General features: G+C 31.5%; 6 protein-coding genes and 1 long non-coding RNA gene across 10 annotated transcripts; 6 read left to right on the top strand and 1 right to left on the bottom strand.

The window, feature by feature from the left end:
* The first annotated feature begins 265 nt into the window (after positions 1 to 265).
* Positions 266 to 3376, top strand: Miro (mitochondrial Rho GTPase). The gene is given in 9 exon segments (XM_047060810.2): positions 266 to 691; positions 760 to 1160; positions 1221 to 1322; positions 1388 to 2054; positions 2131 to 2363; positions 2426 to 2527; positions 2529 to 2555; positions 2621 to 2922; positions 3002 to 3376. Coding segments are annotated over 9 exon segments (2028 nt in total). The 5' UTR covers positions 266 to 630; the 3' UTR covers positions 3135 to 3376.
* LOC124496748 (uncharacterized) lies at positions 3360 to 11771 on the bottom strand. Of its 4 annotated transcripts, none has more exons than XM_075733029.1 (4): positions 11495 to 11771; positions 4753 to 6097; positions 4032 to 4674; positions 3360 to 3958 (listed from the first exon to the last, which is right to left on the bottom strand). In XM_075733029.1, the coding sequence occupies exons 2-4, from the start codon at positions 5814 to 5816 to the stop codon at positions 3482 to 3484; spliced, it is 2184 nt and encodes a 727-aa protein (XP_075589144.1). In that variant the 5' UTR covers positions 5817 to 6097; positions 11495 to 11771; the 3' UTR covers positions 3360 to 3481. The 4 variants fall into 4 exon arrangements, with proteins under 4 accessions (XP_075589144.1, XP_075589141.1, XP_075589142.1 ...); XM_075733026.1 differs by having other exon boundaries at positions 11488 to 11741; XM_075733027.1 differs by lacking the exon at positions 11495 to 11771 and adding an exon at positions 6913 to 7336.
* LOC124497195 (uncharacterized) lies at positions 9480 to 11450 on the top strand. Its single transcript, XR_006959398.2, has 3 exons — positions 9480 to 9718; positions 9853 to 9951; positions 10049 to 11450. It is a non-coding gene; the product is annotated as an uncharacterized LOC124497195 (long non-coding RNA).
* Positions 11772 to 12490: 719 nt separating the features above from the next.
* Positions 12491 to 14056, top strand: LOC124497186 (uncharacterized). The gene is made up of 2 exons (XM_047060811.2): positions 12491 to 13233; positions 13305 to 14056. Exons 1-2 carry the CDS (start codon positions 12543 to 12545, stop codon positions 14054 to 14056), a joined length of 1443 nt encoding a protein of 480 aa, XP_046916767.2. The 5' UTR covers positions 12491 to 12542.
* Positions 14057 to 14766: 710 nt separating this feature from the next.
* On the top strand, positions 14767 to 16202 carry LOC142597683 (uncharacterized). Its single transcript, XM_075732733.1, has 2 exons — positions 14767 to 15457; positions 15529 to 16202. The coding sequence occupies exons 1-2, from the start codon at positions 14767 to 14769 to the stop codon at positions 16200 to 16202; spliced, it is 1365 nt and encodes a 454-aa protein (XP_075588848.1).
* A 797-nt stretch (positions 16203 to 16999) lies between these two features.
* LOC124497191 (uncharacterized) lies at positions 17000 to 19106 on the top strand. Its single transcript, XM_047060815.2, has 3 exons — positions 17000 to 17588; positions 17764 to 18494; positions 18588 to 19106. Exons 1-3 carry the CDS (start codon positions 17000 to 17002, stop codon positions 18672 to 18674), a joined length of 1407 nt encoding a protein of 468 aa, XP_046916771.2. The 3' UTR covers positions 18675 to 19106.
* An 83-nt stretch (positions 19107 to 19189) lies between these two features.
* LOC124496746 (serine protease notopleural) lies at positions 19190 to 25449 on the top strand. Its single transcript, XM_075733024.1, has 9 exons — positions 19190 to 19907; positions 19980 to 20441; positions 20639 to 21679; positions 21745 to 22991; positions 23050 to 24163; positions 24251 to 24431; positions 24506 to 24774; positions 24834 to 24988; positions 25053 to 25449. Exons 3-9 carry the CDS (start codon positions 20908 to 20910, stop codon positions 25209 to 25211), a joined length of 3897 nt encoding a protein of 1298 aa, XP_075589139.1. The 5' UTR covers positions 19190 to 19907; positions 19980 to 20441; positions 20639 to 20907; the 3' UTR covers positions 25212 to 25449.
* Positions 25450 to 25471: the final 22 nt, after the last annotated feature.

Consider the following 25471-nt stretch of genomic DNA (forward strand, 5'->3'; position numbering starts at 1 on the left):
ACCCCCCTCCCCTCATACACACACACACACTCCATGTTCTTTTTTTTTATTTCTATATTTATTAATATTTTATCATTTGATTGATTTGATTCGATTTGATTGCAAAAAAAAAGACATTAATACAACAGCAACACGTAGCAGATTATTTCATTTCCTTTTTGTATACGCGTGTATGATTACATTTGATAAAAAAGTGAACGACAGATTGATTGTTTTAGCCGATATATCGATAGAATAATGAATAGACAATTTTATCACAACAACAACACAAGAGCAAGTTTAGAAGATTATTAAGAGAATGATGAATTAAAAATTGATTTAAAAACATGAACCATATCCGTAGTTCATTCGATCAATTTGCAATAATATGAGCTTGTATTACCTGAAATAAAAAATTTTCGCACATCAGTAAAAAAAAATAACTTGGATCGTATAAATTGGGCATACAAGTTTAGCCTTCTGTTCAGCACGTTCTGGATTCTGTGTATAAAGTGTGAGCCACACACACCAATTCGTTTGCTTATATTTCGTTTTGTACTTGGGAAAATTTTTTTTTTTGTGATTTTTATCATCAACAATTAAATTATCATTTTACAAATTACCAATGCTTTTGACATCCAATCAATACACATGATGAACGAACAGTCGCATGCAAATGACCCGACCGTCCGTATCCTACTCGTCGGTGAACGTAAGTTCATTACATACTAATGTTTTTTGGATTGATGTATTGTTGTTGTTGTTTTCATTCAATTACAGGTGAGGTGGGCAAAACATCGATGATTTATTCGCTCGTGTTCGAAGAATTCGATGAAGAAGTACCAGCCAAATTTGAAGAGATCACCATTCCTGCTGAAGTTACACCGGTCAACATACCGACCGTAATCGTCGATTATTCCGCACAAGAGCAATCGGAAAAAGAATTGTATGAAGAACTTCGTCGTGCAAGCGTTATTTGTATTGTGTATGCAATCGATAACGAAATGACCATTGATAAGATATCCACATATTGGTTGCCACTCATCCATCAAAATTTGGGAGAAAATCACAGCGTACCGGTCATTCTGGTGGGCAACAAATCCGATCTAGTCGAATACAGTTCAATAGATACAGTGTTGCCACTTATGAACCAATATAAAGAAATTGAAATCTGTGTCGAGGTTTGTTTTTGGTTTTTTTGTTTGTTGCGATTTTTTTTTGATTTACAAACTAAATTACAGTGTTCAGCCAAAAATCTGGACAATCTATCAGAGATTTTCTATTACGCTCAGAAGACAGTACTATATCCGGTCACACCAATCTATTACCCAGAAGAACGAGATGTAAGTTCTATAGTTCTCACTGATTGATTGATGATTAATTTTTCAAAAACCCAAAATGAACAAAGCTATCTGATAATTGTAAAATTGCCCTGAAACGGATATTCACCATTTGTGATCTGGACAATGATGGCGTCCTTAATGATCTTGAATTGAACAATTTTCAAACTTATTGTTTTGATTCGTATCTGTTAAGTCAGACGCTTGATGATGTCAAATACATTCTGAAAAGTATCATTCCGGACGGTGTATCCGAAAATGGAATCACACTGTCTGGTTTTATGTTCCTGCTCACATTTTTCATTCAACGTGGCCGCCATGAACTCATCTGGATTGTGCTTCGTAAATTTGGCTACAACAACAGCGTGACCCTCGATGACCATTACCTTTATCCGAGCTTGACTTTGCCGACAGAATGTTTTGTCGAACTATCACCTAAAGGCTATCAATTTTTTACAAATTTGTTCCACAAATACGATAAAGACAACGATGGTGCGCTTTCACCTGGCGAGATAGCTGCCATGTTTTCCATTTGCGATGAACCTCCCAAGTGGCTACAATGTGACTTTACCAAGATCGTACATACAAACGAACGTGGATGGATTACGTTACAGGGATTTCTTTCCATTTGGACGTTGACCGGATTTATTGATCTTAAACAGACGCTCAAATATCTCAGCCTATTTGGGTATATGTTTGTATCAGGCGAGAAAAGCCAAATATCCGCACTGCATAGTAAGTTTTCCGCTAATGGTCATCATTCATGCTCTATATCAATAATCGATATAATAATAATAATCATTCAATACAGTAATCAAAGACAGACGAATGGATACGTACGAGAAACAGACCGCTCGTAATGTTTTCCTCTGTAATTTGGTTGGTCCTAAAGGTGCTGGTAAAAGTTGTTTCATGAGTCGTTTCATAAACAAACAGCAAAAGTTTGCTAATCTTAGTCAACGATCAGTGAAAAAGTCGGACAATCTATATAATGATTATGTCATCAATACAATCACCGTTTATGGACAGAATAAATATCTAATCGTAAGTAATTTGATGAATGAATTTGATTACCAAGTCAATGAATGAATGTTTTACTTTTGCAGATTCGTGAAATTGATGTTGTTAACGTGAACACATTAGTCAAAGCGCCCGAATTGTTCTGTGATGTTTGTTGTATGATGTTCGATCAATCGGACAGCTCTTCCTTTTCAAGTGATTGCCAAGACTTACATGGTAAGTTTGGCTACCATTTTGGAATTCTTTTTACTCATTTTTTTGTGATTATTGAATAAAAACAGAAAAACTTCCACAACACCAAGCTTCCTGTTCTGTTGGTTGCCTCAAAAAAAGATCTGGCTCAAGTAAAACAGAATTATCCACAACAACCGGAAGAGTTTTGCCTGACCAACAAACTAACACCGTTGCATAAATTTTCGGCCGTCAATGAAATCGACACATCCGAATCATCAATGGCTACAGCACATGGAACGCTCGCAGTGTATGAAAAACTGGTGACAATGGCCGCTTATCCAAATCTGAATAAGCTAGTCCATCTGTTACTGGTCAAACCGGCCAACTCTTGGATAGCTCGTAACATGGGGTATATATTATATTTACTGAATTATTTCTGTATTCATTACTAATTGTGATTCTTTTTGTTTTTTTTTTTACATTTCTAGCATTATCCATCGATGTCTACCACAGGATAGGGCAATGTTACAAGTGGCCGGAATCGGATTTGCAACACTTGCATTGATTGGTGTTTTTATAGTTCGTTATCTACGTTCAAACATTCAACATCATCCACATTGACAGTGATCATTATTATTATTATTGTAAATCATTCATAATGTAGAATAAACCTATGCAGAAGAATTGTTCATCCAAAAATCGATAAGCATTAAATTTAAAATCATATATACTTTGTACTTATTAAATTTCTGAAATAAATTATCATCATTGTTAACAATTGGTGGTCACATAAATTTTCTATATATCAGCTGATGTTTTGTTATTCAATTATTTAAAATAAAAAAGTTGAAAAAGTCGAAAAATGTATGTAATTTTATTTCATCAAAAAAAAAATAAATAAATTTTTTTGTTTTGTTTTATTGTTACACATTGAAATATTTAGACTAACTAATTGAAAACCACTACCACTACATCCAATTATCAGTGAATCGTACAGTTTGTTGTTGTTGTTGTTGTCCTGATGAATTATTTTGGATTCGATGTTCATTCACATTGTTCATTAATGGTGGTATTAATCCTTCTGATGATATATTATCAATTGGACCTTGATTTATGTTGCTTGGATTGTTATTATTTGTTGGTGTTGTAAATGGTAATGATTCATCAGATGTTGGTATACTTTCAATAGGGGTATCTCGATAAAATGTTTGTTGGCTTGATGATGTTGGATAAATTATATTAGTATTAGTATTCGGTCGATTAGATGATGAAGAAAACGATGTAGCAGGATTAGTGAAACCAAAATAACCGCTTTTATTATATTGATGACGATGATGATGAATTGGTAATTGTGAAAAGAAACGAACGGATGGATATTTGAAATATGTTGAATTGGCCATAACTGTAGCTGCTGCAGCTGCTTCTGTGAATTTTTCATTACTTTCCTAGTCATGTGATAAATATAAAAGTTAGAAATGAATGAGAAATTAAATTTTCAATTCCAATTATATCACATACTTCACTAATTAAATCGGCAAATGCAAATGGTGCTATGGCTAACAGACCATGAATGGTGATGGCAACAGCGGCACAAGAAATGGTTGAAAGAATCAATTTCAATTGAACATGTGATATGATCAACAAGATGACAATATAAAGTGCTGAACCAAATGTCAACAAAAATAGATAGGAAAGAATGGCACCAAATATTCGTAGACAAAGAATTGATTCAAGAAATGCGCCTATTAAACCAAGTATGAAAATAATCATAAATGCCGAAGAGATTATTAGGCCAATCATTTCCAAACGAATAGTTTCCAATAAACTTGTTGCCGGCAATTCTGGATCCATAACATCATTAGAGCCCGTTATCATTATCGATGAAGAAATATTATTATTATCATCATCATTATCGGATAAATTCAATTCATTTGTTGGTGTTGAATTTATTGATGAAATGAAATGATTATTATCTCCACCAGCATCAATGATTGAATAATTTTTTGATGGATAATAAGCGATAAAATTTCCACCAGATGGTGCCATCAAGCCAAACATTCGTGTCAGATAACAGATAAAACAAATGGCCATAATGACAGAAATACAACAATAGAATAAAATGGTAAATTTTAGACATGAATGGCCACAACTAGCTCTGGATCTGTAATTTTAATTTTAATTTTGATTAAAATATGCTATAAAAATGACCATAAAAACAAAAACAAAAACAAAAACATACCGGCTATAGAAACCTAATGGTGATGGTGTTGGACTATTGTTAGCTAAAAACGTTGGCGATGGAGGTGGACGTGAATGATATGCGGATGATGAATATGGTTGCTGTTGCTGATGATAATGAGGATCCAATGAAATTGATCCAATAGAATCTGGTGATGAATTTTCACCCATTGTTGTTGTCGATGATGATGATAATAAATGTGGTTGTGGTTGTGGTTGTTGACCAGCACGAAGATAATATTGTTCAAATGTCGAACGAACAATCTCTCTACATTGGCGACAATCACGACGATAATGTGTATGACGATGTTTACGGAATTTTTTCGTATCCGCTGCTAATAGATAATACCATTGTGGTGGATAAGGGGCATAACCTGATGACGCTGTGGGCAAATAAACGGGACGTTTATTATGCTTTTGATGATGAGGGTGTGGATGATGATTTTGAACATAAATTCGATGATGATTATGATGAAATTGTTGACAATCTGGACAATCGTATTGTTGATGTTGATGTTGATGTTGATGTTGCTGCTGCTGATGCTGTTGTTGTTGTTGTAATGAATGTCTTCGATGATTCGATGATGATGAACAACGATTTAAATCGGGTAATAATCCACCCGTAGAACTAGTATTTGTAATCACAGTAGATGCTGAAACATTTGATGCTGAATCCGTACGATCAATTGTTTCCGGTTTTGTTGTCGTTGTTGTTGGTTTTGATGCTGCTGCTGCTGATGCTGTTTTTGGTAAATATGATAACGATGAAAGTGGTGGCGGTGGTGATGGAAATGTTTCCAATTCACGTTCCGTATTTGTTGCTTCAATTTCATCGATCTGAACTAATGGATCGGTAAAAATTGGATTTATAATACCACCGATTGGAAAACTATTGAAACTGGGTGTTGATGTTCCAACATTATTCATCATCATTGTAGTGGCGGTAGTAGAACGAGATGATGGACCAGCAGCAGTAGCATTTGCAAATGTTAACGGAAATTTCGATCCACCAACACCAAATGATGTTGTTGCCGTTTTCGTCGTTGTTGTTAATTTGTTGTTCATTGTCTTTTTTTTTATCGTTAACCGGTGAAAAAATCGATCGCGTGACTTTATTCAATCAATCAATCAATTGATTGATTGATAATTAACGATGATGTTGTTTTTCAACGTTCCACAACAATTATTTCTACAACAAACAATGATGATGATATTAACATTAACACGTTATCATCATCATTATCAACAAAAGGTAATGGTATAGCCGGAAACGAAATTAGTGATGATGAAACAAACGGTTTTTTTTTGCTGTTGTTATGGTTCAATTCACTTTTACGTTGCTGTTCCTAAAAATTGTCAATGAAAATAAAATCAGACAAACGAATCGTTCGAATTTTTAACAGACACACGTACACACACACAAATGTCGTGACCATCAATTAATCAATAAATTAGCTCACAAACAAAAAAAAATGTTCCACTTGGAACCACTCATTGACAATTATCAATGATGATGATGGTAATGAAACAAACAAAAAACAATCAAATGGAACGTTTATTGTGAAATGAAATGTTGAAACAACAAAAATAAATCTAACTGATAATGAAAAATAAAAAAATTCAAATGAAATGGAATGGAAAAAAAACAAAAAACCAAAAATTGATGATTGGATCGGTTTAACCAATCAAATGTGCAACAAACACACACACTGAACAGGTGGTTTGCCTTGAATCCTATCGTCGTCGTCGTCGTCGTCGTAGTCGTGATGGCAACAACAACGATGAAATTATTGTGTGCGTGTGTGAAAAAAAACGAAGAAAAGTTTCACTTACCAATGGATGTTACTCTCACTATTTCTATCACTCTTTCACTAGCTCAAAATTTATAAAAAAAAATGACAACCGACGACGATTGGTAATCGATAATGATGAATGAATGAAGAAATTTATTTGAAAATTTAAAAAATGACTACCATTATTCGGGTCAGTATTTTATGGGGGGGTGGTGGTTTGTCAGTAATTTTTAACAAATAAACAAATAAAATCGACTTCTGTATTGTTGTTGTTTTTCTAGGCTTTCATGTTGTGTAAATGACAAAATGACAAAGATTTGAATGTCAAAGTTCTTTTTTTTTTTGGTGGAACAAACCAAAATTCTTACATAATTGCAGGTGGTGATGATGATAAATTTTGTAGAAGTAGAAGCAGCAGTCGAAAATAATGCTGGTTGGTTGGTTGGTTGGTCGATTGGTGAATTTGATTAGATAGGTAGATGGTTGTGGGTGTTGCCTGAAATTGACCAGAAAAATTTCAAATTTTATTTTTCTATTCAGAATGGAGAATGGAAAAATCAACAACAACAAAGGTGAAAGGTCGTCATGGTAGCCATCACACACACATGTAATACGCGATGATGTGACATGATGACATGTGTGTTGGTGTGGTTGTGGTGTCGTTGGTCTTGAAAAAAAAAACATTCTACTGCCATTGTCACATACACACAAATAGAGAGAGAAAATCTGGTTTCCCGGCAGACTAGGACCCATTTGATGAAATGAATGACTCGACAGAAAATGTTTTCCATTTCATTTCATTTTATCATTCTTGTTCAAAAAAAAAAATTTATGGTTATGTAAATGGAAAATTTCCATTTTTTTACGATTTTTGTTTCATTTTTTTGTTCTCTCTCTATCTATCTATCTCTGTAAAAAAAACAAAAACCAGACGTTCATGGTTCGATAAAAGTCTGAGCGATGATGTTGTTGTATACCAATTTTTTTTCTACATAATCATCATGATAATTTAGTATTTTGGGTGACCAACAAAAAAAAAAAACAAAAAAAAAATTCTCAATGACTCTTGGAGGTCATTAAACGTTTTTGTTTTCATTTCACAGGATCAATTAATCAACCAATCAATCAATCAATCAATCGGATACAGTGAAATGTTCCGGTTATAAATAGCGGTCTGTGTGTGAGGACGTGAAATCCTTGAATTTTAAAATTCAGAAAAAAAATGAAAAATTTAAAATTGAACAATGAAAAATGAATGAAATGAAAACAAAAAACAAGGCAACCACAGGCCAGAAACATAAAAAATCACACAAATCCACCTACACACATAGACAAACAAACAAACAAAATAACACGAGCTACGTGTTATTTTTGTCAGTTTTTTTTTCGTTTTGTTTTGTTTTGTTTTAAATAAATTAATTAATTAAACATGAAATTATGAATAAACCATCATCAAACAACAAACAAAGGACAAACATTGAATTGAATGATCATGATTTTGTTGTCGTTGTCGTTGATGTTGTTGATGAAAATTTTTTTGCAGGAACATCAACACCTGGTGTGTGTGTGTATATATCAATTTCAATTTCAATTTTGTTGTTGTTGTTGTTGTTTGGTCATGCATCAATGGACAACCGAAAAAAAAACAACAACAACAACAGAAATGGACAATAAAAATTCAATGATAATTTTCATTTGTTTTTTTTCAAAAAAAAAAAAAAACAAAAAAAAATTAATTTGTTATACAGCAACATCCAACGATACGATACGATGATGATGATGACCATCACGGATCATTCATTCGTAAATTGATCAATTCGTGAGAATCATGTTGTAAATGTTCATTTCAGTTTAATTCGTATTGATTCGTTTCGATTCAAATCAATCAATCATCATCATCATCATCATCATGACCAATGAAATTTTATTATTGATCAAATGCAATCAAAAAAAAAAAAAAAAAAAACATAAATGTGTGTGAATCTTGTCTTGTCTGTGTGTATTGCCGAAAAAAATATGTAAATTTTATTCCAATGTGTGAAAATGAGAAAACCAGAAACAAATTTTTTTTTTTTTTGAATCTACCCATTGCACAGCTGAAAAACCAATAAATTTTTTTTTGTTGCAATCATACAGACATAAAATTATCATTTTCGTGCACGAATTAGTCGGAACCATCATCATCAAACACGTGTGTGTGTGTGTGTGTGTGTGTATGCTAATTATATAGGAGGGTTACATTAGCAACAAACAAACAATTCAACTCAAGGTCAAACAAAGGTCATTCGGTGAAAACAAAAAAAATTCTGGAAATATGTGGGAGTTTTTCGTGTGTGTGTGTATGTCATCATTATCAAAGGTCAAAAATGTCACAACCATATTTTTTTCTACGTTGATTTCCAAATGCATAGATGATACAACATGACCAGAAGCAGCAGCACCTGGATCCTGTAGAATGATAATTTATTTCATTTCTGTTTTGGATCATTTCTGGAACATGGAAATTTTTACATCATCAAATTAATTTGCTGTATAATGATTTGAATTCAAAAAAAAAAAAAAAAATAATGAGAAATTTCACATCAGAATTTTCACATCGAAAATAAAAAAAAAAAGAAAAAAAAACTTAACGATGATAATGATAACAAGCGAAAGATGGGCGCTAATTTTTTATTTTCATCTTTTTTTTGGATCAACCTGTTGTTGTTGTTGGAACCTTTTTTTCAGAGCCAATTAACTATCAACACACAATCATCATCATCATGTTACACAATAGACAAATTCAAATTGAATTTTTCATCCAATGTAATTAACATGTACAGCAGCAGAAAATTATTCGAAACAAAAAAAAAATTTGTCACATCATTTGACAACAAACTTTTGCTCAATGAAAAACTAACAACAGATGGGTGTGTATGTGTGTGTGTGTGTCGATATAGCCGATCACAAACATTCGAAAAAAAACAAGACAAATTCGTGTGACTATTTCGTGATGATACGAAAATCTTGCAAATATCATCCATAATTATGTTTGATGATAATTGTAATATAATTATTATCTTTCAAAGTTCATCAAAAATTTTTCGGGATGTTTTTCTCTTCGTTTGTTTGTACGTTCCATTTCGTTTTCTTTCCAATCTCACCATCATCATCATCGTTTAGATAATTTTGAAGGTCAGTACATAACACACAAGTTAAGTTCATTCAGCGTTTCGGTTACAAATAAGTTTTTTAATTCAAAAATCGTTGTGTGTGTGTGTTGTTTACGATCATCAACAAATAATTTTTAATCTGATTTAATTTAATAGATAATGTTTGTGATGGATGGGCGACTATCTATGATGGTCAATCGATTATTGATGAATTTAAACGTTTTTTTTACAAAAAAAAACAAAACAAAACAACAGGTTAGTGAAAAAAAAATTTGAAATTTTTTTTCGCCGGTTTTTCCCTACTTTTATTGACAAGAAATTTTTTTTCCTTTGTTTGTTTGATTGATTACAGCTAGATTGAAAAGTACGCACTTAACATCATCATCATTCATTATTTATTTACATTGTGACCACCACCAGCATTTACATCAAACAACGACAACAACAACAAATGTACCCCGAATCCATAAGAAGTAAAAAAAAACAATTGACAATTGACATCATCATCAATGAAAACAAAAAGAAAAGACAAAAAAAAATTATGAATTTCTTTATCGCTGCAAAATGTAAAAGATGGATTGATAGATTGATTGATGAATTAATTAATTTTTTTTTCAAATCTCAATCAATTTGTATTTTCAACCATGTTTTCATTTGACCTTGTTCAACGGCCACGAAAAACAACGATTTGAATATAAACAAATATATCAGTTTTTTTCGTTTGTTTTTTCAAATCATCTATTGTCAAATTATAATTTTGTGGTTGTCATCATAATCGTTGTTGCTGTTACATAATCGTTTGTTACAATGGTGGATAAACAATCGATCGATAATAATAATAATCAAGAGATGTGAATCTATATTATAAAGCTGAAAAGAAAGGTGTGGTATAGACAAATTGACCACATAAAAAAAATTCATAAATCAATGAATGAAAAGCTATTATTAAATTGAATGACACAACGATGACAGGAAGAATTTTCTGAATCATTTTTTAGGTCATATTTCTGTATCATCATCATCATCATCAGTGTGAAACCGGATGTGTTCCATTTTTTTCCATCATCATCATCATCTATATAATTTGATTAAATAGCCAACAGCAAACAACGAAAACTTTCTAAGATTAGAAAAAAACATATACAAATTTTTTAAAATCAAAAATGTTCACATGAAACCAGCCAACCAACTAACCATCGGCAACAACAACGGACAATCAACAAAGTTTTCCCGAAAAAAAATGTCCATTAATTTTATCTCCCGGTAATTTTTTCCTTTCTTTCTTTCTTTCTTTACCGAGGTAAATGGTCATTTTTTTTCTAAACAAAAACATCAAAAAAAACAACAACCACAGGCAAAACAAAATGACAAAATCTTCTTTTTTTTCCCCGTAACATAATTGCTACATAATAGATTGAAGAATGGGTCATACAGAAATGAAATTATCATCATCATCATCATCATCATCATCATTATAATCGTCAACAACAACAAAAAAGAAATGTGAAAAAAAACCGGATGCTTATAAACAAAAAACGAAGAAAAACTGTTTTGTTGTTGTTGTTGACAATTTGATATTATATAAGAATAGAAAAGGAATGAAAAACCAGTTATTATATCGAACGAACGAAAAAAGATTTTCACATTTTTTCGGTACAATTTCGCCACCGATGGTGCCGCTTCCGAATTTTTTTTGTTGTTGTCATTGTTGCTGATCTATTCATGTAATGTGTGTTTGATTTCGGTAAATATTGATCAAATCTAGTGACCTAAAAGAATATATTCTCTTACCTGTTACCTGTTGGTTTCGCTGTTGTTGTTTGTTGTTCAAATATTTGCTGTTGAAATCAAATTGTTTGGTTCACATTTTTTTTTCTTGATTAAATTGATGACATTAATAATAATATAATCGACGCGCATACACATACAAACACCAGTCACATTTATTTTAACGAAATGTCATCGAATATATTGAATTTAAATTGATTGGTTGTTTGTCGATCTAAAGATGGCTGTTGTTGTTGTTTTTTTCCTCGTTTATTTCATTGTTGATGATGAGATGTTTGAAATGCAATGTGGTACATATACGTTTGTACGTAAGTTTTGTGGAAAAAAACAACATAATGAAATTCATCAACTACAAAAATGATGATGATGATGAAAATTACTTGGAAAAAGAGATAGAAAAAAAACGAATAGTGAAGAGACTGATTTATAAAGATGAAAGAAATGAATGAAAGAGAAAGTTACACGACTATAATAAAATTTTTCGCGTTTTTTTTTTCTTTCGCTCAAAAAAAACAAACAATGTAACAACGATAAATGCCACATAGGAAATGGGAATACAATTAAAGACAATTGCCATTGGAATATAGTGGATTCTTCAAAATGAAAAAACGCCAAATATTAGGTTTCTTTTTTGCAAGAATCACAGCTATAAAATGACTTTAGTGTGGCGCCATCTACTCACAAGCTATTGGAATTATTTGATTTTGTTTCGATTTAAGAAAAAAAAAATCGTTAACGAAAAAATTGATTTAACGCAAAAAAAAACTTTTTTTCATCCGAATTGATGATTTCTTTTATTTGTTTATATATTCATGTTAATTATGTGGTAATGAAACAATTAATTCATTCCTTGTTTGTGTTCGTGGTTTCGAAACATAACTTTTGATTATATCAATTAGACGATGTAGAACTTTGTGGTGAATATCAAATTCTATGGAATGAAATTTATTTTCCTGTTTTAATTGGCAAAACAAAAACCAAAGAAAAATTGCATATCGTATGTAGTCGAGTGTTTGGGATTGATATAGAGATATTCTGTAATCAAAGAAATCAACAAAATGTTATTACGTATAGATAGTTTTTTCTATTACCAATTCAAAGAGATTATTGAATGTCGTCATCATCGATGGTATAAGATTAAACATGGTGGTGAAATATTATCATTATCAATATGGGTACTACGAATGTTATCCGGTGTTATCAGCTATAAAATAAGTAATGGCCACAATGATGATGACGATGTGGATCAAAATCAATATTGGCGTATGGATCCATTTTGTTATTATCGTTATGTGTCGAATCCACGTTTCTTTTTTCATGCACTAATGTTTATATTAATGATAACATTGTTGGGTATCGTCGGAAAGATTACCTTCTTTTTCTGTAGTACAGATTCACCAACATTTAGTTCTCCTTATGAATATCTTATCATTAATCTGGAACAATATCTTCAATGTTGTCGACCTCAGCATGAAATTGCTACTATTAAAAGACAAATATTCAAGAAAAATTGGAATAAATTAGGTGAAAATCGATTCATACCGAATATCGTACGAAAAATGTTGACTCTGTTATTGACAAAATATCGAATGATCATTGATAAAGTAACAATTGAATTAGATCCATATAAATGGTCTAAATTAAAACGGGTCGATGTCAAACAAACAATTATGCCTGATGATCGATTGAAAGTCATTAAATTTTTATCATTTGTCGATCCAATCATATGTTTCGTACATATTTGTTTGAGTAAGTTTTTCATTGATTGATTTAATTAGCTGTGAATGTGATTAATATGATTAATGAATAATTGACCACAGTTCCACCAGCTTTATTCATTATTATCGATTATAATGTAAAAATCACCACCGCCGTCGATGAACATCATTATAACATCATGTATCGTCTTCTGTTTGCGATTGATTCAATAATATTGGTTCATAATATCATTGTCGTTATACAATGTGCATTATTTTTTGTCATTTTATCATCTGGATGTACATTATTGAATTATAGTCTAATATTACGGATTAATCGATTGCTACAAAATTTAGCTCAATATTGTCGTAGCATGAAGAATAACCATATGAAACGAAAATATCGATTATTACCACAACCAAAACGGCAGCAATTAGCACGTATTTATCGTGAACATGGTGAAATCTGTAATGATTATATGAATTCATATGGTGAATTATGGAGTAAAGCATTACTGTTCTATTTGGTATTAAGTGTACCATTCGATGCTATTGGATTATCTGCTTATTGGTTAGAAAATCTGATTTGGATCGATCTGGCTACTGTTAATTTGATATTATCCATTCATGCATTGATAACATTTTTTTCACTACTAGATCTTGCAAAACAAACAAAAGCAATGCATCAAACCGGTGATTACTTTCCAATCATTTTATATTCAATTGATCTGCTACCATTTAATGATTATTCATCATTATCGTTGAAATTAAAAATGGATGATCTTTATGATCGTTTGAAATATGGAAAGAAATATGGTCCACGAATATCGTTACTTGGATCCATTACACATCAATTTATATTAGATGTAAGATAAATTTTTGTGATGAAAATAAATTTCAAAAATTTTTCCATTCATTTCATTTCATTCAAATAGCTTTTCGCCACTTATATTGGAACATTTTTTTTCGTATTACCACGAATTTGATTATCGTCATCATCATCAAAAAAAGAGTGTCGCCATCTACTAACAGATGATTAGAGCTAATTGATAAATATTTAATATACACCGGTTTGATCATTAATCATCACCATCATCATTTATTTAAATGACTGTCATTTGTGTGTTGATTATTGAACGAACAAACATACACGAAATCGAAAAAATTGATTTGAAGAAAACGCAAGAGATTGTATGAAAATTTTTTTCAATGATGATGATGATGACGATCTCACCATTGTCTTGTGATTATTTAATGGTCGTGTTGTTTTCATTCATATTATATGTGATCGATTCGTAACAAAAATGAAATAAAAAAAAGAAGAAAGAAAAAAACAATTTTGATTATTTTGAAAGAATTTCTTTCGAAAGATATGCGGTGTAACAAAAATGTGTTTGTCAAAATATATGTTTGTTTCGGGCTTTTAATGTCTCGCCCAAAAAAATACATTCAAAAAAGGGATCAATATTGCCAGAAAAAAAACGGAATGTTTCAAGGGTTAATATTTTTTTTTTAATGTAATAACAGGAAAAAACACCGAGAATATGTTTGTGATTGTCATTTTGAGCGATTCTGAATTCGGAGAATGTTACTACGTATAGATAGTTTTTTCTATTACCAGTTCAAAGAGATTATTGAATATCGTCATCAACAATGGTATAAGATTAAACATGGTGGTGAAATATTATCATTATCAATATGGGTGATACGAATGTTATCCGGTGTTATCAGCTATAACATGAGTAATGGCCACAATGATGATGACGATGTGGATCATCATCAATATTGGCGTATGGATCCATTCTGTTATTATCGTTATGTATCGAATCCACGTTTCTTTTTCCAGGCATTAATGTTAATATTCATGATAACACTGCTAGGTATCGTCGGTAAGATTACATTCTTTTTCTGTAATACAGATTCACCAACATTTAGTTCTCCTTATAAATATCTTATCATTAATCTGGAACAATATCGTCAATGTTGTCGACCTCAGCATGAAATAGCTACTATTAAAAGACAAATATTCCATAAAAATTGGAATAAATTATGCAAATATCAATTCCTTCCGGATATCGTAAGAAAATCATTGACAATGTTATCGACTGAATATCAAATGATCATTGAGAAAGAAACAATTGAATTAGATCCATATAAATGGTCTAAATTAAAACGTATCGATATCAAACAAACAATTATGCCTGATGATCGATTGAAAGTCATTAAATTTTTATCATTTGTCGATCCAATCATATGTTTCGTACATATTTGTTTGAGTAAGTTTTTCATTGATTGATTTAATTAGCTGTGAATGTGATTAATATGATTAATGAATAATTGACTACAGTTCCACCAGCTTTATTCATTATTATCGATTATAATGTAAAAATCACCACCGCCGTCGATGAACATCATTATAACATCATGTATCGTCTTCTGTTTGCGATTGATTCAATAATATTGGTTCATAATATCATTGTCGTTATACAATGTGCATTATTTTTTGTCATTTTATCATCTGGATGTACATTATTGAATTATAGTCTAATATTACGGATTAATCGATTGCTACAAAATTTAGCTCAATATTGTCGAAGCATGAAGAATAACCATATGAAACGAAAATATCGATTATTACCACTACCACAACGGCAGCAATTAGCACGTATTTATCGTGAACATGGTGAAATCTGTAATGATTATATGAATTCATATCGTGAATTATGGAGTAAAGCATTACTGTTCTATTTGGTATTGAGTGTACCATTCGATGCTATTGGATTATCCGCTTATTGGTTAGAAAATCTGATTTGGATCGATCTGGCTACTGTTAATTTGATATTATCCATTCATGCATTGATAACATTTTTTTCACTACTAGATCTTGCAAAACAAACAAAAGCAATGCATCAAACCGGCGATTATTTTCCAATCATTTTATATTCAATTGATCTGCTACCATTTAATGATTATTCATCATTATCGTTGAAATTAAAAATGGATGATCTTTATGATCGTTAGAAATATGGAAAGAAATATGGTCCGCGAATATCGTTACTTGGATCCATTACACATCAATTTATATTAGATGTAAGATAAATTTTTGTGATGAAAATAAATTTCAAAAATTTTTCCATTCATTTCATTTCATTCAAATAGCTTTTCGTCACTTATATTGGAACATTTTTTTTCGTATTACCACGAATTTGATCATCGTCATTATCATCAAAAAAAGAGTGTCGCCATCTACTAACAGATGATTAGAGTTAATTGATAAATATTTAATATATACACCGATTTGATCATTAATCATCACCATCATCATTTATTCAAATGACTGTCATTTGTGTGTTGATTATTGAACGAACAAACATACTCGAAATCGAAAAAATTGATTTGAAGAAAACGCAAGAGATTGTATGAAAATTTTTTTCAATGATGATGATGATGACGATCTCACCATTGTCTTGTGATTATTTAATGGTCGTGTTGTTTTCATTCATACTATATGTGATCGATTCGTAACGAAAATGAAATAAAAAAAAAGAAGAAAGAAAAAAACAATTTTGATTATTTTTAATGAATTTCTTTCGAAAGATATGCGGTGTAACAAAAATGTGTTTGTCAAAATATATGTTTGTTTCGGGCTTTTAATGTCTCGCCGAAAAAAATACATTCAAAAAATGGGTCAATATTGCCCGAACAAAACGGAATGTTTCAAGGGTTAATATTTTTTTTTTTTTTTTTAATGTAATAACAGGAAAAAACACCGCGAATATGTTTGTGATTGTCATTTTGAGCGATTCTGAATTCGGAGAATGTTATTACATATAGATAGTTTTTTCTATTACCAATTCAAAGAGATTATTGAATATCGTCATCAAAAATGGTATAAGATTAAACATGGTGGTGAAATATTATCATTATCAATATGGGTGATACGAATGTTATCCGGTGTTATCAGCTATAACATGAGTAATGGCCACAATGATGATGACGATGTGGATCATCATCAATATTGGCGTATGGATCCATTCTGTTATTATCGTTATGTATCGAATCCACGTTTCTTTTTCCAGGCATTAATGTTAATATTCATGATAACACTGCTAGGTATCGTCGGTAAGATTACATTCTTTTTCTGTAATACAGATTCACCAACATTTAGTTCTCCTTATAAATATCTTATCATTAATCTGGAACAATATCGTCAATGTTGTCGACCTCAGCATGAAATAGCTACTATTAAAAGACAAATATTCCATAAAAATTGGAATAAATTATGCAAATATCAATTCCTTCCGGATATCGTAAGAAAATCATTGACAATGTTATCGACTGAATATCAAATGATCATTGAGAAAGAAACAATTGAATTAGATCCATATAAATGGTCTAAATTAAAACGTATCGATATCAAACAAACAATTATGCCTGATGATCGATTGAAAGTCATTAAATTTTTATCATTAGTAGATCCAATCATATGTTTGATACATTTTTGTTTGAGTAAGTTTTTTATTGATTGATTTAATCAGCGGTGAATGTGATTAATTGATTGATTCATAAATATTAACCACAGTTCCACCATGTTTATTCATTATTATCGATTATAATGTAAAAATCACATATAAACATCATTATAACATCATGTATCGTCTTCTGTTTGCGATCGATTCAATAATATTGGTTCATAATATCATTGTCATCATACAATGTGCATTATTTTTTGTCATTTTATCATCTGGATGTACATTAGTGAATTATAGTCTAATATTACGGATTAATCGAATGTTACAAAATTTAGCTAAATATTGTCGTAACATGAAAAATAACCGTATGAAACGAAAATATCGATCATTACCAAAGCCACAACGGTTGCAATTAGCACGTATTTATCGTGAACATGGTGAAATCTGTAATGATTATATGAATTCATATGGTGAATTATGGAGTAAAGCATTACTTTTCTATCTTATATTGAGCGTACCATTTGATGTGATTGGATTATCAATTTATTGGTTGGATAAATTAATTTGGCTTGATTTGGCTACTGTTAATTTGATATTATCGATTCATGCATTGACAACATTATTATCATTTTTGGATCTTGCAAAACAAACAAAAGCAATGCATCAAACCGGTGTTTATCTTCCATCTATTTTACAATCAATTAATATTCCATTCAATGATTGGTCATTATTATCATTGAAATTAAAATTGGTTGATTTATTTGATCGTTTACAAAATGGACCAAAATATGGTCCATGTATTTTGGTGCTTGGATCGATAACATATAAATTTATATTTAATGTATGTATACACATTTATTATCGTATACGATGATGAATGATAAATTTTCTTAAATTTGAAATTTTTCATTTCATTTCATTTCATTATTCATAGCTTTTCACCACATATTTTGGAATGTTCTTTTTCGTATTACCACGAATATCATCATCACCATCATCGAGTGGTCATCATCACAATTAATTATTATCATTGCAGAGATTGTGTGAGTATTTGATGATTATGGATTCAGTTTTTCAACAATTGTCATTGATGGTTAAAATATGAAAATTTTTCATTACAAATATTATGAGCCATCATTTCGAAAAAAAAACAGCCTTGACAAATCGAAAATCGACTCACACATACACACACATGTGCAAAAACTTTTTCATATTAAAAAAATTATTCGAGATTATTTATCATAATAAAATGATTGATGATTATCTAAATCTATCCTAATCCTTGATGAGTTTGATTGATGATGGCTTTTGGTGGACATAAGTGGACATTGTTGTTATATGACTGACTGGCCATTTTTTTTCGTTGAATGATTGTCATTTATGATGATCTTGGAACAACTTGACGATAACTGTGAATTTTTGATGAAAACATGTTGATTGTGTTTGTTTGTTTGTTTGGCTAAAAATAGTCATTGAAAATAAAAATGAAAGAAAATTAAAAAATCGAAAATTTTCATTTGACACACTCACTCAGGTGTTGAACATATGCCTTGAAGTGGTTTTTTCAAATATATCCGAATATCTACACAGCAAAATTGATAATTAGATTTTTGCAATCTTTCGATTTCTAAGAAACAAAATGACAAATTCTCATTGAATTCTGATTTCTATTTGATGATGTTTATCGTGTTTTTTTTTAGATTGCAAAATAATAGCCAAAAAAAATGGATCGATTCAAATTGAGTGATTGATAGCTGAATGAAGAAAAGGAAAAAAATCATTGTCGTCCTTGATTGATAACCATCAAGCAGTCTAAATTTATCACATTCATTCTTGTTTGTTGTTGACCACTGTTTTCAATTATTCGATCATGATGATGATGATGATGATGAGTCAATATACAAAAAAAAACGAAGACGAAGAAAAAAACTCGAAATCACAAACACATTCACAGCGGGAATGCGGAATTGAAACCAAACCAGAAAAAAAATTCATCCAAAATCCAGTTAGTAGTTGATCGGTTGTTGACTGTTGACCATCATCATCATCATCATCATCATCAACATTAAATTCGATTCATACACAACCAGTTCATATCAGACACACATGTTCGAAATAGTCGCCAAATTTTTTTTTCTCAAAATTTTTCGAATGAGATTTTTTTTTTTTTGCAAAAAAAAAAATCCGAACAACAACAAAAAACGAAATTACCGTTTTAATCATAATCTTATCCGACTTACCGGGCGCCTAAAAAGTAAGAAGAAATTTTTTTTTTTATGCAATAAAATTAATGAAATGGACTTTTTTTCCTAATGATGAAAAAAAGTGTTGAACAGACGACGACGACGACTACGACGACAACGAAGAATAAGAAAAAGACGATTCTCAAAAGTATCTTGACCTTTTGAATTTAAATCATCATCACATAGGAATGAATGAGTGGAAACCTAATAACCAACCATCCTGAAGACAACAAAAAAAAATTTGTTTTTAAATGCCTTAATCGATTAATGCAATGATGATGATAGGAAAATCAATTCGATTGATTTACAACGAAAAAAAAAATCAATCACAATCATCATGAAGAAGAAAAAGAATTATTCCGTTTTTTATTTAATGTTCAATCAACTTGTCGTTTTTGTTTGTTTGTTTGTTCTTTTTCTATCTTATCGTCGGTCATTATCGGTCAAGTGTCTGTGTGCATTCACACAACTACTCTACTGATGAACACCTGTTTGAACACCTTTCCCGTTTGTGGTTTGTTTATGGTTTTCGTAGAAGTTTGAAGGTCAGTATACCCCATACACAACAATCTTTATCATCATCCCATAAACACGATTATGACCATTAAACCAGCTTGATAGTCAATATGTCTATGGCGATGATGATGATGATGATACAAGAATAAGAAGGTTTTCGTTTTTTTTTCTTTACTTGTTTCTTACGGGTTTTTTCATCTTTCCTTTTTGATCCATGTTTGTCTAGGTGAGAATAGAAGGGTCTTTAACATTTCTGTTTCGGACACACACAAAAACCATTGGAGAATAAAGTCGTCGACCGCCATCGTATGTATGTGTGTGTGTGTTGCTGAACCGTTACGTTTAAGTTTATCATCATCACCGGATCGATAAACGAAAATCAATTTTGAACAACAAAACAAAAAAAAATTTTGTTTCATTCGATCGAACGATTCGATTTGATCATCATCATTATTCGTCCATCACTATTGAATTGATTCGATCAACACACAGAATATGACCATAGTCCTTGTTGATAATATTCCGATCTGTTCCGATATGTTCTCAAATGTTGTAGCTGGTGGTGGTGGTGATGAAGATGATGATGATTTTGAAGCCATTTCATCTAATGATGATGATTATCATTATCATCATATAACCACTAATCACCACCACCAACAACAACAACAACAAATCAGTGATTTTAAATCCACATCATCATCATCATCATCAAAGTCATTATTGAATCGTCGTCATCTTCATTATAATCAAGAATGTGATCAGAATTTACAAGAATTTTTATCAAAATCATCATCATCATTATCGAAACATCATCATTTGTATCATTCATCATCATCGTCATCACCATCATCGAATAATAAAAATAATTGGATGATTATCGGTGATGATGGAAAAATATTGTTGACAATTTTTCTATTGAATAGTTTACTTTTTATATTGGCCCTATATTCATTATCATCATTATCAGCATCATCAACAATGGTTATGGCAAGAGTTGTATTGGTTAATAATCATAAACCTGGTGCAACAATGTTAAATAAACTAATGGCATATCATCATCGTCATCAAAATTCAGTATCACAACAACAACAAACTACACAAGAATCAATTAATAACGAGCTTCGATCATCATCATTACAATCATCATCATTACAATTATCATCATCATCATCATCATCGGCGATAAAACCATCATCACCAAATCCATTTGATGTGATTAATCATAATAATATTCCAATTGATTTATTGGCTTCATTATTACGACAAGGTAAACCAATAAATTGTTTGAAAATTAATGAGAATTTAAATTCTTTTTCTCCTTGGAAATGAAAGATGAAATGTTGGCCGAAAAATATCGTGCTGCTAAACCACCAAAACCATGTAGTGGACGTCGTATTTCCGGTAGTAGTGGTGGTATTGGTAACAAAAAGAATGATAATCATAATGGACAAATGTCATTATTTGGTGGTGTCTGTATGTTTCAATATGAATGTCTGCAATTAAATGGTGAACCAATTGGTTATTGTTTCAATTCATATTTGGTTGGTACATGCTGTAAACTACCGGAAAATCTAAGATTACCAACAATGGAACCGGAAATTCCCAGTAGTAGTGTGTCAACTATTTTGCCAACATCGACGACGACTACAACAACTAAAACAATACCATCATCATCATCAATAAAACCAACAACAAGAAAATTTTCATTATCAACCACACCGAAACCATTGTCTACTACTGCCATAGAATCTGATTATAGCAATAATAAGAATAAAACCAAGGTGGTTACATCACATTTTGTGCCGAATAATAATGGCCAATTAAATTTAGAAGATAATGAACAAAATAAACCATCACAACAGCAACAACAAAAATTAGATCCACCAATATCGATTGATATTCAATCATCATCGCCGCTAGAACATTTAGATCCAAATGAATTCATCGAGATTATTGAGGATAATCATCAGATTCAATCACAGCAACAGGTTACTCGGAATCTTACCGTATTCAAACCAAATGTTGCGGCTGTTGAGCAATTTGATAATAATACACGTGTATCATTGATACCATCATCATCATCAACAACGGTGATAATATCTTCAACTTCACCATCGACGACTGCGACGACGTCGTCTACAACTTTTTCAACACCGCCACCATCATCGACGACGACTACTGCACCAATCTTAGTGGCTTTGAATCGTGAAGAATCCAATTCAACAACAACAACAACAACAATGTCACCATTATTGCCGAGCAGTACTACTTTAAAATCTATTTACGAAAATCCAGAAATAATGATAAATTCAAGTTCAACACAACAGACTATTGTGGAATCATCTTCGAAACCGGCTACTTTAACCACAACAACAACATCGACTACTCAAAGTAGTATTCCAATCGAAACTAGTCCACATAGTGAATCTACACAATCTAAAAGTCAATCAATAACTACAAGTTCTCCATCAATTATTGAAACAACAACAACAGCAGCAGCAGCTGCGACAACGGTGAAAATTGAATCAAATAAACCACGTCCACATCCGATTGATGTTTGGATCGATTTGGAAAATACGGTAATTGTTTCATTTTGTTAATTTTTTTTGTTTAAAATTTTCGAATTTCTCCGGATAGAATATTTCGGATATTTGGACATTACCCGAACAGGAAACATTACCACCACCTCCATCATCATCATCTGATGAAACCATAGCATTGGCTACATCAATACCACTAGATATTGATGAACAAATAACCGTAAAAGCGCAACCAACGAATGATCAATCGGAAATTACATTGGTGCCGAATGATTTTATCGAAACAACTACGGCAAAATTGATTCCCATTGATTTTGGTTTAGTGAATCAATCACAATCGGAAGAAATAATTTCTGTCGATGAATCTATCATTACTACATTGGCACCGGCAACAACGACGACGACAATCATTGATGAAGAGAAAATTGAAAGACCCATGACCGTAACAACCCGATCACCAACATCAACAACAGCCATTTCTGTAGCATCTACTACAAGTAACGTTCTGGATCCACATTCAAATGCGAATACTACTACAGTGAACACTACAAATAATGTAGCACCTGGAACTATTATGCAAGATGGATGGATTCTTACAGCAACCACGATTATTCCAAAACCATCGATTATTGAAGAACAACAACAAAACTCAACAACGACGACGACAACTTTATCATCATCATCATCATCATCAACATCTACAACGGCAACACCCATCACCACTACACCATCTCCAACAATTCCAAATAGTAGTGCCAACAACATGACAACATTTATTACACAAATTCCAGTTTCATCAAGTACCATACTGACAACAACCGAAAAACCGATTGAAACATCTTCATCACCATCTTCAATGACTAATAATACGACAATAAGTACAACTTTGCAGGTACCAACAACAACGATGGCAATAACATCAAGATTACCAATTATGACGACTATATCAACATTGACTAGTAATAAATATAAACCATCCATCATTAATCAGAAACCAACAACGATTATTACTGCTGCCATCGATGAACATCGACCAATACCAGCCGTTGGATCATTCGTTACGATTGCTCCATTAATCAATTCAACAACAAGTACGACAATTAGATCACCAACAGTTATAACGAAATTGACATCTATATGGACTACTAGTTCAACTGCATCGACAACAACAACAAAACGTCCAATGTCTTCAAGCGAAATGTTACCATTCAGTATGTGTTTTTGTATTTATCCACATTTTTTTCTGGCAAAAAAAAAAATTTAATTTTTTACTTCTTTGCCCTGTCATGAAAATATAGTTTGTGGACGTCGACAAATATCACCAAAAGGACGAATTGTTGGTGGAACACAATCAGCATATGGTGAATGGCCATGGATGGTATCTTTGAGACAATGGAAAAAGAATGCATTCCTACATAAATGTGGTGCTGCATTGTTGAATGAATATTGGGTTATAACAGCAGCTCATTGTGTTGAAAAGTAAGTGAAACCGGACAAAATCTGAAAAAAAGTTGACCATTTAATCTGATTAATCCTACTCATTATTTTTACAGTGTATCACCAACAGATTTATTATTACGTTTAGGTGAATATGATATCAGTACCGACACGGAACCACATTCACATATTGAACGTCGTATACAGATAATAGCACCACATCCAAAATTTGATCCACGTACATTTGAATATGATTTAGCATTATTACGTTTTTATGAACCAATACGTTTTCAAAAGAATATTATACCAATTTGTCTACCGGAACATAATGAAACCTATGTTGGCCGATGGGCAACAGTAACTGGTTGGGGTAGATTACATGAAGGTATGTCATAAAAATATGTCAAGTTTTTGATCAAAATTAATTTTCTAATCAAATTATAGATGGTCCATTACCAAATGTAATTCAACATGTCGATGTGCCAATCATAACGAATAAAGATTGTGAATCAATGTATCGTCGTGCTGGTTATATTGAAGATATACCAAATATTTTTGTCTGTGCTGGATTAGCTAAAGGAACTAAAGATTCTTGTGAGGTAATAATATTTGTGGATTTTTTTTTGGACAAGGATGATGATTTTCTTTCTTTTTTTTCGATAGGGTGATAGCGGTGGACCATTAGTGATTGAAGATCAAGGACGTTGGTCATTAGTTGGTGTTATTAGCTGGGGAATTGGCTGTGCATTACCTAATCAACCTGGTGTTTATACTAGAATTACCGCATTTTCCCGTTGGATCAATCAGATTATTGCTTTCTAATTATTATTATCATCATCATCAACAAAAATCCATATCCAGATTGAATTTTTTTTTCATTCACTAACAATCACAACAACAACAAATGGGGGAAAACCAAAAAAAAAAAAAATTATTTTAAAAAGGGAGACACTAAAAAAATTGTTAGGCATTTAAGTTTGAATTTTTTTTCAACAGAAATTTTTTTTTTCAAAAATTACATATTTTTAAAAATAAAATTTTTTTTTATTTTGTGGCCAAACAACAAGAATTGAATGTGGTGA

This window comes from Dermatophagoides farinae, chromosome 7 (assembly GCF_024713945.1).
Source record: "Dermatophagoides farinae isolate YC_2012a chromosome 7, ASM2471394v1, whole genome shotgun sequence".
Taxonomy (NCBI): domain Eukaryota; kingdom Metazoa; phylum Arthropoda; class Arachnida; order Sarcoptiformes; family Pyroglyphidae; genus Dermatophagoides; species Dermatophagoides farinae.